This window comes from Cinclus cinclus, chromosome 14, assembly GCF_963662255.1.
Source record: "Cinclus cinclus chromosome 14, bCinCin1.1, whole genome shotgun sequence".
Classification (NCBI taxonomy): domain Eukaryota; kingdom Metazoa; phylum Chordata; class Aves; order Passeriformes; family Cinclidae; genus Cinclus; species Cinclus cinclus.
In genome coordinates this window covers 10,622,945-10,636,244 of record NC_085059.1, presented here as the reverse complement: position 1 = coordinate 10,636,244, position 13,300 = coordinate 10,622,945, and the positions used below count along the sequence as shown (strand labels likewise).

General features: G+C 48.7%; 1 protein-coding gene and 1 long non-coding RNA gene across 2 annotated transcripts in view; one reads left to right on the top strand and one right to left on the bottom strand.

Moving 5' to 3' along the window:
- PDLIM4 (PDZ and LIM domain 4) overlaps positions 1-1,004 on the top strand; it is a 43,005-nt gene extending 42,001 nt beyond the window's left edge. The window contains exon 7 of the mRNA XM_062502556.1: positions 621-1,004. Within this exon, the coding sequence (XP_062358540.1) occupies positions 621-825 (205 nt within the window). The 3' untranslated portion in view covers positions 826-1,004. The remainder of the gene's footprint in view (positions 1-620) is intronic.
- An 8,198-nt stretch (positions 1,005-9,202) lies between these two features.
- Positions 9,203-13,262, bottom strand: LOC134049426 (uncharacterized). Its single transcript, XR_009933613.1, has 2 exons — positions 12,070-13,262; positions 9,203-10,301 (listed from the first exon to the last, which is right to left on the bottom strand). It is a non-coding gene; the product is annotated as an uncharacterized LOC134049426 (long non-coding RNA).
- Between the last annotated feature and the right edge of the window lie 38 nt (positions 13,263-13,300).

Below are 13,300 nucleotides of genomic sequence, written 5' to 3'. Positions count from 1 at the left end.
TCCTTCACTGCCTTACAAGGGTTGGTGGGAGAAACACCTTGAGTGTTGAGAAGAGAGCTGTTTTGTTTGTTTGTTAAAGTTACTCTCTGACACATGGATGTTTATTTCAGAAAGTATAGGTGTTTTTCTGTTTTGTTCTGTTCTGTAATTTATGACCTATTGTAATTTATGCTCTGCCGTAATTTACATCCTGCTCAAGCCAAATTTGATGGCTGAGTGTGAGCTGTGCAAGTACCTGCAGCTGTGTTCTTGCTGATGCTGCAAGTTGAGGGTCTCTGCTCCACAAGTCATAGTGCCTGCAAGTGCACAGCCCCAGTCCTTGCAGGATGCTAGCTCCTGATTTTCAGATCCAGGCTAAATGTAGATATTTTGGGCTCTGTTTTGCATCAAGCTGTGGAGCAGTGCAGTTGGGTGTGGAGCATCTCTTCCCACAGAAGCATAATGAAGCCACACCTGGAGTGAGGTGGCAGCTTTGGGTGGGCTGAGAACCCCTGATAACACCCTTACATGTCCTTGCATGCTGTTTTCCTCCACTTACTCTGTTTTACTTGAGGCAGCAGGAAAAGCTGTTCATGCTTGTTGTTTCTCCACCTCACTTGAGCTTTCCCGATCTCTCCCAGGGGCACCATCGTCAAGGCACGGGACAAACTCTACCACCCCGAGTGCTTCATGTGCGACGACTGCGGCCTCAACCTGAAGCAGAGAGGGTATTTCTTCATTGAGGAGCAGCTGTACTGCGAGACACATGCCAAAGAGAGGGTTAAGCCCCCCGAAGGATATGATGTGGTAGCTGTTTATCCAAATGCTAAAGTTGAACTCGTCTAAGCCTGGGCTGCTCTGGAGAGGTCGGGTGGCCACTCACCCACATCCTCCTGCTGGCTGCGAGCAGTGGGGCTGTAATCAACTCTCTTTACCAAAGCCCAAATTAAAATGCTTTTTCCTAGATAAAACTGTTTACACTGTGATCTCCGGGGAATGGTGTTGAAAGCATTCAAACAGGTTTTGCCCTTTTTTTGACACTCTGCTTTTTGCTCTGTTGGGTTATTAGTCTATGCTGTAATCTTATCCAAGATCTGTGTAAATATTGATTAATTCTCTACTCTCTTCTATATAAAACCTGTATTTCTTTTTTTTTTGTGCCCTCCTTCCACTGAAGATGTTTTAGAAGATGTTTTAAAAGTTCAAAGAAAATAAGGCACTTTAACAAAAGAAGCTGTCTCTTGTGTCCAGACCCTAATCTCCTGTCCTGTGGCTGCCCCAGTGATTAAAAACCAGCCCCTGAGAATTAGGACAATACCAGTGGGTACCTTGCTCAGCTGCATCCCAGTAGATGTGTGAGGGAAGGATGGTCTCTTAAAACAGTAATTATAGTGAAACTCTCTGGACCAGGGCAGTGCAGTTTGAGGCTGACAAGGTCTGATTCAAGTTCCCAAGAGATCTCCACACTGAGTGTGTGATGAGGCTTTTTTGTTTCTTCTACTCCTAATTCAGTTATTCTGTCCTCTAACCACTCAAGCACGCCTTGAAAGGGCACTATAATAGTCAGGAGCACCTTTTGATTATCTCCACTTCCTACATTTCTGCCCACAGCTGCCTTTGCTTTGGCCATTGTGACTATTACCTAGTTTTTCCTAAAATTTTGCTGCAGTCCTTTATTTCTGGATCCTCAGACTGCTGGTATCTGGGTCTGCCTCCAGCAGGGAGGGGGTGATAAAATCCCTCCAGACACTTGGGATTCACCCAGGCTCCAGTTACTCCCTAAGTCCCAGGGCAGCAGGATTGTATTTATACCCATCTCCCAAAGCTGCGCTTCCAGCCAGGTCCATCAATCCACTTTATTTGACAGGGGAAAGATTTTTGTGGATCTTGAAATATTTCTTTGTTAGAGAAATGTAGGGTTTTTTCATGTTAATACTTAGAGTTTGGGGAGAGAGAGAGTTGAGTTGGTCAGCTGCTGGGTACTGCTGTGCAAGGTGATGGGAGCTGTCTTTGACACCATGAGGTTACTTCAGCCTCACACTTCTTCCTCCTCACGTTGAGAGAGGAAGGCTGGGGAGAAAAAGAAATGCTTGTGCTTGCTTTCCTTCGATGGTAAAGAAAAACTAAGAAATGGGCTGATGGGCAAAGCACCCCTTCCTCCTATTCATAGCTCTCCATAAGAAGGAAAATAGGGGAGTGGAGGAGGGTTGGGAGCATGATCCTAGTTGGGGCTGAGTAGGTAATTTCTTCCTACAGATTCTGCACCCCAGAAGGAATTTTAGGGTGTTACTTGCCTCCATCTAGACCTCTTCCTGCAGTGCCTTACAGGGATGCAGCAGCTCCTGCCCCATGCCTTACAGGCTCCCAGCAGCCCCAGGCACCCTCAGACTGTTTACCACAGGGATGCTGGCTGTGTGCATTCCTGCTAGCAGCAGGGCAGCCACCTCTCCCTCATTCTGTCACCAGGATTTCTGAATTAATGAAGTACAAGAAACATGGACATTTTTATTACAGTGATGAAGCATGTTCTTGTATTTGCATGGCCTTGCTTGGTCAGTTGGACCCTCTGAAGGGCAACATTTGGGACAAGTGTAAATGAGGAGATACTGTAGCCTGGTGGGAAGCATTTCTGCCCTGATTTGCAGGGCTCTGCTTGGAGCTCCTTAGGTTGCCCTTGTCAGAAACATTTATTCTGAATTACTCTGTTATCCTTATACATTGCTGGTTTGAGCTCTGGTGGCTGTAGGTGGAGAGTTCAGGCTTCACTGAAATCCAGGACTGAATACAGCTTGGCTGCATGATGGAAGACTCACAACATGAGTGGCACAGGATCCCTTTCCCTGTTTTCCAGGCAGACAGTTGGAGCTGCGAGTGGTGCTGTTTGTCAATCCTTGGGGCTCTTGTCCCCATTTAACTATACCTGCATGGTGACCATGTCCTGCAAAACGCCCGCAGTCTGCTCCCTGATACAAGGAACACAAAGAAGTTCCTGAGTCAGTTCATTGCCCTCATTTTAAACACCCAGCTGAGCAGGCTGCTGCCAGGGCACCCTTGGTGGTCTTGCTTGGCTGCCATACCAGTACAGCACTAGGAATGCTGGGCATGGAACTGTTTTTTTAATTTGATCCCAAGTTCCTCAAATCAGTATTTCCACATGGCATCTCATGATAACCTTTCTTAGGAGTAATCGATTCACCTGGTCTCCCTGCAGAGCTTGGAGCTGCCTCACAGTCCAATCCCAGGGCACACGGTTTCCTGGCTTCAGACACCCTGTTCCTGTGGTGAAGCTTGCAAGAGCAGCCACAAGCGAGTGTCACCTTCTCTGTCACCAGATAATGCTGTTAAATGCTGTAAAATGTGGGGAGGGTGCTGTTAGTATGAAACAAAAAATAAAATTGTATTATGGGTTTTGTCTCACATCACTTGGCCTTTGCTTGGTCCATATGTGTGGGAGTCCCCTGGCATCCAGGTGAGGAGGACGCTGGATAAACTTCAAAAAGCATCTTGGAGATATGAACTGTGAATTGTGAATGTGGATTGCTTTTCACATTGAGAGCTTGTTGGAGGTTTGGCCTGTGTTTTGGGGAGAGTTAGTGTGGGGCCGTTTTAACTTGAGACCTTCCTGGGATCCTACATCCTATCAGGTGTGGAGGTGGTGGGAAAGGCCGCTGTGTCTCTGCCTGTTATGTGATCCCCTATTAGTGCCTGGCTTCTCTCCACCAGTGTGACCCAGCTCACAATCCTGTGATTGTCTAGAGCTTTGCTGCATCTGCCCCTACACAAGGCTGATGAATCAGTGATTTTGGTGATGTTTAATCAGCCAGAGTGCCACTCCAAGGGAACCTTCTCCCACCTGATGTCCCAGGCTGACATTAGACTGGGATCCACATTTCTGCAGTGCTGGGGGAATTACTGCTGGAGTGATCTGGGCCTTCTTCCCAAGGAGGAGTTATTGCTGACCCTTGGAGTACAGAAGCCCACTGGGTGGTGGGAGTGTGGAAGACTGGGAGGCGAGGGCAGGGTGGGGTTAACAGCTGTGTCAGAGGAATGTTTGCTTCTGTAGCTCCATCTCGATGAGTCTGGTTTTAATAGCTGATTGGGATTCAAATCACTGGTGTATGGGAGACTTGGAAGGGGTGTGAAGTATGTGCCTCGAATATTTAACCTGAAAGGTTTTATTTGGCAAGTGTTCATATATGGAAATTATTGTCTGTATGTGCCTAAAACATTTAAAAGACAAAAACTTCTGAGGAGATCTGCATGTGGCAGAAAAGGTTTCCATAGTGTGGGTCTGTGTAACTCTGTCTGATTAGTACACATATTCAAATAATTAGTGTGGTTATGACTCCCCAGTTAATGGTTTTTCTCTTCATCCTTGAATACACACATGTTGCATGTATTTCTCTGGTTTAGCCATCACTGTCCCCAGCCCCCTCCTGCCCTGGGCATTGATGCTGGGGGGCTTCAGGCCCTTAGGGTGATCCCCACTGTGAGACTGAGGGGTACAGAGAGCCTGGACAGCACCCCAGTCCCACACAGCTACTCTAAGCAGCCCAACACTGGGAGCCTCCTCTCTTTAGAAAAAAGGAGGCATAAGCTCCACTGTGCTGAAGCACAGCATTTATTAACTACATGAGGTGGGATCAGGGCCAGAATGATTCAAGTTTTAATTGTTTAACTTTTTCCATGTATCATCATTAAAGCTTCCTACTTAACTAGGCAATATTTCCACCACCACACCCCTGTTCTGCTGCAGCTTTTGTTTGGAGTTAACTTTGCTTTTGTTACTGCTGGTCTGCCCCAGGGACTCAAATCTCAGCTTGTCCAGAGTAAGTGTCCTATGCCATAGGAGGGAGATTGAGGGAAAGAGGCTCTTTGGAAAAGTTCCCTCTCGTCCCTTTCTCATGTATGAAAGACACTATTTTAATTACTTTAGGGAAGAAAAAAAATCTTCCCTACACATACAGTAAAACCCATAAAACTGTTCCTGATTCTAGGGAAACCTACCTGCTAGTTTTTTGTGTTTCTCCCCAGCAAATACTCTCAAAGCTCTTCCAGCCAGGACCAGCTTTTCCACCAGGATATACAAATATTCTGAATTTTTTGGTAGTCCTAAAGCAGTTGCTTGTGCAGGGAGCCCCACTGAGGGGAGGCCTGGGCTGGGGCCAGTACTGCTTTCAGAGCAGTTAATTACGGGGTTGTTGCAGGGTCACACGTCACTCCACAAAGATTCTGCTCGAGTCTGGTTCAGGCTTTTTGGCTTTATTAATGAGAATAACTATTTTCTGAAGAAGCACCTTTGTTCTTCACTCCTGAACCTGAAGAGTTCAGGGAGGTCAGTGATGAGTGTGTCCTCCCCAGACTGATGGACTCTGAGGAGATGCAAGCTGCTGGCACTGTGGGACCATGGGTTGGGAGGGCTTGAGCTCACCAGTGGGACATGGACACCATCACTGGAAAACCCAGCTGGAGGGGCTCTTGGGAGACCACTCACACCTCACCCCTCTCCACAGGCAGCACCAGCCACCCATGACCCTCCCAAGAGGTGTCTAATCTGTCCTTGGAATAGAGAAACACAGCTCCCAGGCAGCTTATCCCAGAGGTTTTCCCAGCATCTGGGGGAGTGCAGGGGATGTAGAGGAGGGCATTGGATGCACGATGTGCGGAGGAATGTATGGGATCAGTAGGGGAGATGGTGGTAAAATGGGTGTGCCTGGGATGCAGGAGGGTATTAAGGATGTGTGGGGGCAGATGAGCTGCAGGAGTCTATAAAGGACGTGGGAAGTGGATGAGGGGCAGAACTGTCTGGGTATAGGGCCATGGGGCAAGGCAGAGCTCCATCGGTGCTGTGCTGTCTCCTGCTCCATCTAGTGATGAAAACTGAAATATCCAGCAGCTTCAAGCAGGATGGGACAAGAACCAGCTCTGTGAGGAGTCCCGACATGGTGGAGTGGTTCCCAAGCGAGAATCCAGCCAGAGAGCAATGCTTCAGGAAACTTAAGGCAGTGATCTCTCCGGGAGGGATCGTTTTACACTGTAGTGATGGACTTGAGCATCTCATCTCTTCTGTCACTGACCCAAAGGCTGGGGGCCAGGGAATCAGAATGTGTTTGCCTCGATGTACCTACTCCTGCTGCAGAGGAAGGGTGTTCTGGTCACTGCCAGGGCCAAAGCTCCCTGGCTGGAGCAACATTACATCAGGCAAAATTACTGAAGTCCTTTGTGAGTGGTGGATAGCCTTGGGAAAGCTGACTGCACTTGAATAGGTGGGCACAGGGAGGGTTTGTCCCAAATCCTCACACACGCTAAAGACGGGCATCCTTACTCCAACTCTTTTACAAGATTCCTACCATAAGTAAGATGAAAAATCTTTCACACCAAATTCTTGTCTGTTGGGCTCTGCATAGGAGAAGTTCATTCACTACTACCAGGAACTGGTTAGTGATGGCCATAATGCCCCTAAGAGCTGCAAGTCCCACAAGTTGGATTCAAGGAGGCATCAGGCAACTCTTGGCACTGTTCCGAGGGGTACCTGCACTATATTGCTGAGAGAGCAGAAAGACTGAGATGAGTCAAAAGCCTTTTTAAAGGCTGCCAAAGATAAGTTTTTCCCACATGCTCTTGGTCCAGGGGGATGTGACCCTCAGGGATGTGATCACTCGAGCACAGGCAGCGGGTAGGCAGGAGGGCAAGGCCAGGGTTTGGCCAGAGCGGGGCTGTACCACACTCCAGCAGGGTGGCATGAGAGCTCGAGCATGTGGCACAGAGCCCCTCAGAGAACATACTGCAGGCTGACATGCAAAATGGGTGTTGCTCTGCCCTGTTGATAAGCAAGTTTCCATGTGATCCAAGTGCTATGCTTTCCACAGAACTCTAAATTATTGATGCAGCCACTGGACTCTAGCTAGCCCTTTTAGAACACCAGCAACCATGGCAAGGAATAATTCCAGAATAAATTCACCAGGAGCTGAACTGCAGAGCTGAAGCTCTACAGCAGGATTAGCTTTACCAGCATCAGGGAGAAGGGGGAGTTTGTGTCTCCTCTTCCATCCAACAGACTTTTCTTCTTTTTAGCGGCTACTGCAACATCTTTTTTGGTGTGTTTGGTGACATAGGGTTTAATCTGTTTTTGTGGGATCCACCTCAGGACTAGTGGAGTAGACAAGCAGGCATACCCACATTCCCGTGTTACCAGTTTATAGGTCCTTCGATTTTGGATGTGTGGGTCCTGGATGACGATGGGCGGAGGTTCTTTGTGATCTCTGTGCGGCGCAAAGTGCCTTACCACTAAGGGATTCAGGTTCTCAAAGGAACAGTTTAAGAAGTTAGTAGTAATGAGAGCTTTGCAAAGTTTTTCCTGAGGTGTTTGTGTCTTGGTGACCTCCTGTTGACATTCTAGAACCTGTTTGAGTGACCGGTGTCCTCACTAAACCACGCCTTGACCCGTGGGGGAGTGAGAGGTGCCTGTCTTATGCTCAACTCCCCATACCTGCAGGAATTTGTTGAATCCCTTGGAAGTGTAGGCCGGGCCATTGTCTATTTTAATTGCTTTAGGGACCCCCATTACTGAGAAAGCCTGCAGCAGGTGTTTCTTTGCATGCTCAGCCTTCTCTCCTGAGTGGGTGGAGGCGTAGGTTGCCCCAGAGAAAGTGTTAATAGAGATATGAACATATTTCAGCCTGCCAAATTCAGATATGTGGGTGACATCAGTCAGCCACAATTCGGAACTGCCCAGCCCCCTGGGGTTAATCCCATCTCCTCATGATGGAATGGTGGTTGACTGGCAGCTGGGACAGCTTGCCACAGTGGCCCTGGCCTGATCTCACTGCAGGTGGAATTGGCGGACCAGCCCTGGCACATTCTGATGGAACACCTGATATCTCATCTTTGCTGGCTGGAAAATGTCTGGAAGCCTTACTAGATCTACAGGGGCTGCAGCCAGGGAATTTGCTCTTTGATTTCCCTCAGCCACTGGTCCTGGCAGGTTGGTATGTGATTTCACATGCATGGTGTAAAATGGATGCTCTCGGTGGGAAACAGCACAAATTAATTTTGAGAGTATCTCAAAGAGAGTCTGGTTTGAGACCTCTTTCAGAATTGCATTCTCTGCCCTAGCTACTATTCCTGCTACATAAACTGAGTCAGTAACTAAATTGAATGACCCAGAAAACCTCTCAAAAGCTCTAAGGACAGCAGCCAACTCAGCTATCTGTGCAGACCCCTCCATATATTCTCTTTCCCACTGCTGAGTTTGAGGATCCTTCCAGGTCATTACTGACCTAAGGGATGCTCTAGATGCATCAGTAAAAACTTTCAGAGCCTTGAGTGGCCTCTAGCTCCTTTTCTCTCCAAGGATCAAATTAAACTTTTAATGAAACAATCTGTGGGCAGGACAAATGGACAGAAATCTGTCCTACATAGCTATCCAATTTGAAGGGTCTCATTTTCTCTAAATAGTTGTTTGAACATATCTACTGTCAACCTCTCTGGGGACACTGTATGCACAGAGAGACCGACTGGCAGATAAATACATGCGAAATCGCATCCAGCCAGTTCCAGGATTCTTACTCGTGTTTTCCTGACCAGCTGAGCCATCAGCTCTTGAGGCCTTGTTATACTCTTGGACCCATGGTGATTGAGGAAAACCCATTCTATGATCAAGAGAGGGTCCCTCTGGTCCTGGTCCTATTGGAATATTAAATTGTGTAAGTGTGGCAATTTTCCCAAAATGATAAATTTGAATGGCAGATCTATTTTACAACAGTGGGACTGTCTCTCTGTCAGTGATTTCTCTACTTGCTCTAAGAGGCAAGCTTTGCCTCTGGAGTCAGGGTCTTGAGAGAATTTAGCCCCTCTCCCCCTTTCAGTAAATTGAAGAGGGGGGCTAGGTCTTCTGTTGTGATACCCAGCTAAGGCCTGATCCAATTTAAAGACCCGCACAAGGAGTGGAGGTCCGCTAAAGTTTTGTGATCACTGTCAATAGCCAATTTTTGAGGAACAATGGTTCTCACAGCAATCTGAATTCCCAGATACTTTCAAGGGGGTACCCTTTGAATTTTTTCCTCCTGTAATTCAAAACCTTCAGTTATCAAAACATTGACCACTTGGTCAAGTGTGTGTTGTAGCATATTGTCACTGGGGGCACACACAAGCACATCATCCATATAGTGCAGGATGATGGCTTCCCCCACATTAGCATGCACAAGAGACAGCAACCAGGAGATGTACCATTGCCAAATGGTAGGAGAAGCTTTCACTCCTTGTGGCAACACTTTTTAATGGAATTTTCTCATGGAGCTTCTTGGGTTTTGGTTGGGACTGAGAATGAAAAACACAGGGCATCAGCTGGGTCAAGAGGAATTCTGAAAAAACAGCCTTTGATATCAATAACTGCCAGATTCCAGTTTTGGGGAAGCATCGCTGGGGAGGGCATCCCTGCTTGAAGGGGGTCTCATGTTGACAGTGACTTCATTTATTTTCCTGAGATTGTGGAGGAGCCACCACTTGTTCGTCCCCAGCTTTCTAATAACAAAAACTGGGGAGTTCCAAGGGTTGAATGTTGCCTCAATGTTACCTCGAGTCAAGTGCTCCTCCACGAGTTCATTGAGCGCCTGCAATTTTTCATTGCTGAGCAGCCACTGAGCTACCCATACTGGCTCATCACTGATCCAATTCAGCTTCTGGGTAGGACACTCCACAGTGGCCACTCTTAAAAATCCCAAGGGGTTTTGGGGATTTTAATGTGTACCCCCCATTGTGACATGAGGTCCCTTCCCCACACGGGAACCCTTTAATCTCCAACAGTTGGCCGTGTATTAGCCAATTGCCTTTACAGCCCCTCAAATTATATGACATTTTTTCATATTCTTGCCAATGGGGCACCCCCTATGCCCTGTATTTTGCCTGCTACGTTTTGCAATTCCCAATGTGACAGCCATGCCCTTTCAGGGATGATCGTCACATCTTCTCCTGTGTCTAACAAGCTTTTCATTCCCTGCTGAATGTGGCAGGGAATCATAGGGTTGTCCTCACCCACCATTTCTGCCCAGTAGACTTCTGGTGCCTGATCGTCTACTGGGATCTTTGATGGAATAGGAATAGCCTGGGCAATTACCTGGGCCCTGGCTAGGTAAAATGGTGGGTGGAAACAACGTGCCAAGAGAACAAGACCACTTGGATTTGCTAAAAGTGTCACCGGAACAATCTCGAGCTCAGGTGGTGTGTGGCTGGTATCACCCATGACAATATACTTACCACCAGGTTCTAGAGGCATCAATGTTTCCCCCAGTGGTTTAACATCTGTCAGCATCCAGTTTCAGGACCTGAAAAACATTTTGTCAGATGTTAGAAGTAGCAGTGGTGGCTGAGGCAGCCACACTTTAGTACAACTGTCAATATCAGCTGAGCGTGTGCCACGTCCGGTGTGGGTGTCATGTCCAGTTATGTTACGTAGTTCAGTTTTTATTTGTGCTTTCTTAATCCCCAGCTCTCAAGATGGCTACTGGGAGGGTGGCACAGCTGTCCCACCACAGCAGAGGATCCCTTCAAAGGAGCTTTGCCCTAGCAGAAAGAGCAGAGCTGCTGTGGGCCGTACCACCCCACTCTGGAGCAGAGCAGGAGCTCTGATGCCAGCAGCGGCAGTGTCATAGTGGGTGAGGGTAATGTGGCTGCACATGAGCAGGAACTGAGCTCCTCCACAGCTGGGAGCAGCCTGTGGCATCCAGCAGCCATTGGTACAGCTTCCTGCTTCCACAAGAATCAAGTGCCTGCACTAGAGGTGGTGTCTCAGCCATTCAGAGATTTGTACAATGAAGTACTCCTCCAAAGAGCTCTGCTGGCTCCTTGGCATCTGACTTCAGTTCAAGGGAATCTCCCTGACCTCATTTCCCACACAATGCTCTTCATCTAATAGCTGAAAGTGTGATAAAATGATAGAATTGTTTTGGTGAAAAAAGCCCCCAGCACTACCAAGCCCACCACTAAACCATGTCACCAAGTGCAGTATCTTCATGCATGTTAAAGCCCTGCAGGGGTGGTGACTCCACCACTGCCCATGCCACTGTCATGAACAAATTTTCTCTAATATCCACCCTAAACTTCCCCTGGTACAACCTGAGGCCATTTCCTCTCATCTTATTGCTTGTTCCTTGGGAGAAGAGACCAATCCTCACCTCACTACCTCCTCTTTTCAGGGAGCTGTAGAGACCAAGAAGGTCCCCACTGAGCTTCCCATACTCTAGAGCCCTCAGCTGTTCCTTGTCAGAATTGTACTCCAGCTCCTTCCCTAGTTCTGTTGCCCTTCTCTGGACACATGCACTGACCTCTTTAAGAAGGGTCAGTTGCAAGAACTAGGACTGGTCCTTCCCTTATAGTGAATTTGCTCCACAACAATCCAACCCATACACTGGCCACTGTTTCCATATGGTTTTCATAATTTCCATGCTTGGGTTAAAGCATCCCTGATGTTGGATCACAAGAGGGTTTTGCAAGCTGGGGAGCACCCAGCAAAAATTCTGGGCTATGGTGATTGCAGCAATAGCTTGTGGTGCTGTGGAAGAGCTGGCTAGAACACAAGGGATTTCTATAACTGCTAATTTATGCAGGTTCACAATATAAGAGTAACCCCTGTGGTGTTCTCATGTCACACATGTGAAATTTCAGTATGTTAAGCATGCACCTGCAAACCAGATAAACCTAAGCACATCATCTACCACTTACTGAGTCTGTGTCTACCACTTATTTTGATATGCTAAATTTGCAGCCTAACCACAGTTAATTTGGAGCTCTGCAAATTAGTCATCTGTAAAAAATTACTGTTGACTGAATAATTACTAAGATTGCATTAATATTAATGCTTAAGACAATACACTCCACATCCTTAATTTCCTCATGGGAGCAGGCATGCATTGCATTTCTTTAACTATGGTTCTTGCACAGCCTTAGGGCAGGGCAGGTGGAGGGCTGCTGCTGCCTGGGAACTCCTGATCCATCCCAGCTGCCCCCCACCCTGCTCTTATCACTGGGTACAGCTTAGACTGTTCAGTAGCCCAGGCCTGGCATGAGGATGTCCCCTCCAGGGACAGGAGATACCTGAATCTTCCCATGACACGAGTTCTTCATCTCACATCCGAAGCAGCAGCAGACCGCTGCCTGGCCAGATAAATATTGCCATATGTTTCTCCTCCCCAAGCACCACCGAACCATCGTTCCCACTCCGTGCTTCCTTCCCACATTCCCACGTCGCCCTCTGTGATCTCTGCTGGAGCCATGCTTTCCAGCTTGCCCTAGCACATCGCCGGCACGGGCATCCTCGTCTGGGTACAGCCTGACACAGGCACCCTGCTCACACCTCCAGGGAGCCGTATTGTCCGAGCAGGGCAAGCACTGTGCTTGCTTTAGACACCACCGGATTTCTGAGTGCTCCCTGAGTTATTTCAGATGACAGCGTTGTTCAGATTTCTGAAATGGCTTTGAAAGCTATCCACGTATCCGACTGTGGCAAAGCCAGAGTCACGTGTAGAGCACGAATAGTAAATGGATAGGAGATGGGAATATAAAAAGCTCCTCTCTCGAGGTAAGAGCTGCTACAGGCTCCTTGAGCAGGCACTGCTGACCTTGTCTGTTGCCCAGAGTAAACACTGTCGGGAAAAAGCACTGGGCTGAATTATGGACGGGATTTCAGGGGCTGTGAGAAGGTTTGATTCCTAAAGCTGTGTCTGGTCCTTGTTTTCTTGTGTGTAGCAGGGCTCCCATTATTGACGTCGCGACCTTTCGTGGGATGATCCAGGGAGAGAGACCACGCCAGCGCTGGCAGCCCCGCCAGCTCCCAGCTGATGGCTCGCTGTTCCAGTTCCCTGTCCATCAACTGTTCTCGTGATGACCGGCTTTGCTCCGCTCCTGCGGGAGTGGTGCGATGCTGTGCCTCCATCTTGCAGCAGCAATACGGAGCCTGTTTTGGGTCACCGAAGGGAGGAATTCCCTACAGGGCTCGAGGAAGGCTGGGGGTGGCGAAGCCATTGCCGCGCTCCCACCAGGCGCTGATCCCGCGCCAGCAGCTGCTGCCGCCGAGACAGCCGGTCCCACCGTCACCCGGTCCGCTCCGGCTGCGGCTGCCCAGGCAAATAAATGGGGGAAAAAAGGGACACGCCTCCTAAGAAAAGCTTCCGAGCCGGCGGCGCAGCAGAAGCGGTGCCCGGGGGCAGGCTCCAGGGATGCCGCGGGGAGGCGGGGTCGGCAGAGCCTGGGGCCTCCGCAGTCTCCCCAGTCCCCTCCGGCCGGGACCGCCGGGCCAGGACGCACCGCCCCGCGGGGGCTGGGCCGG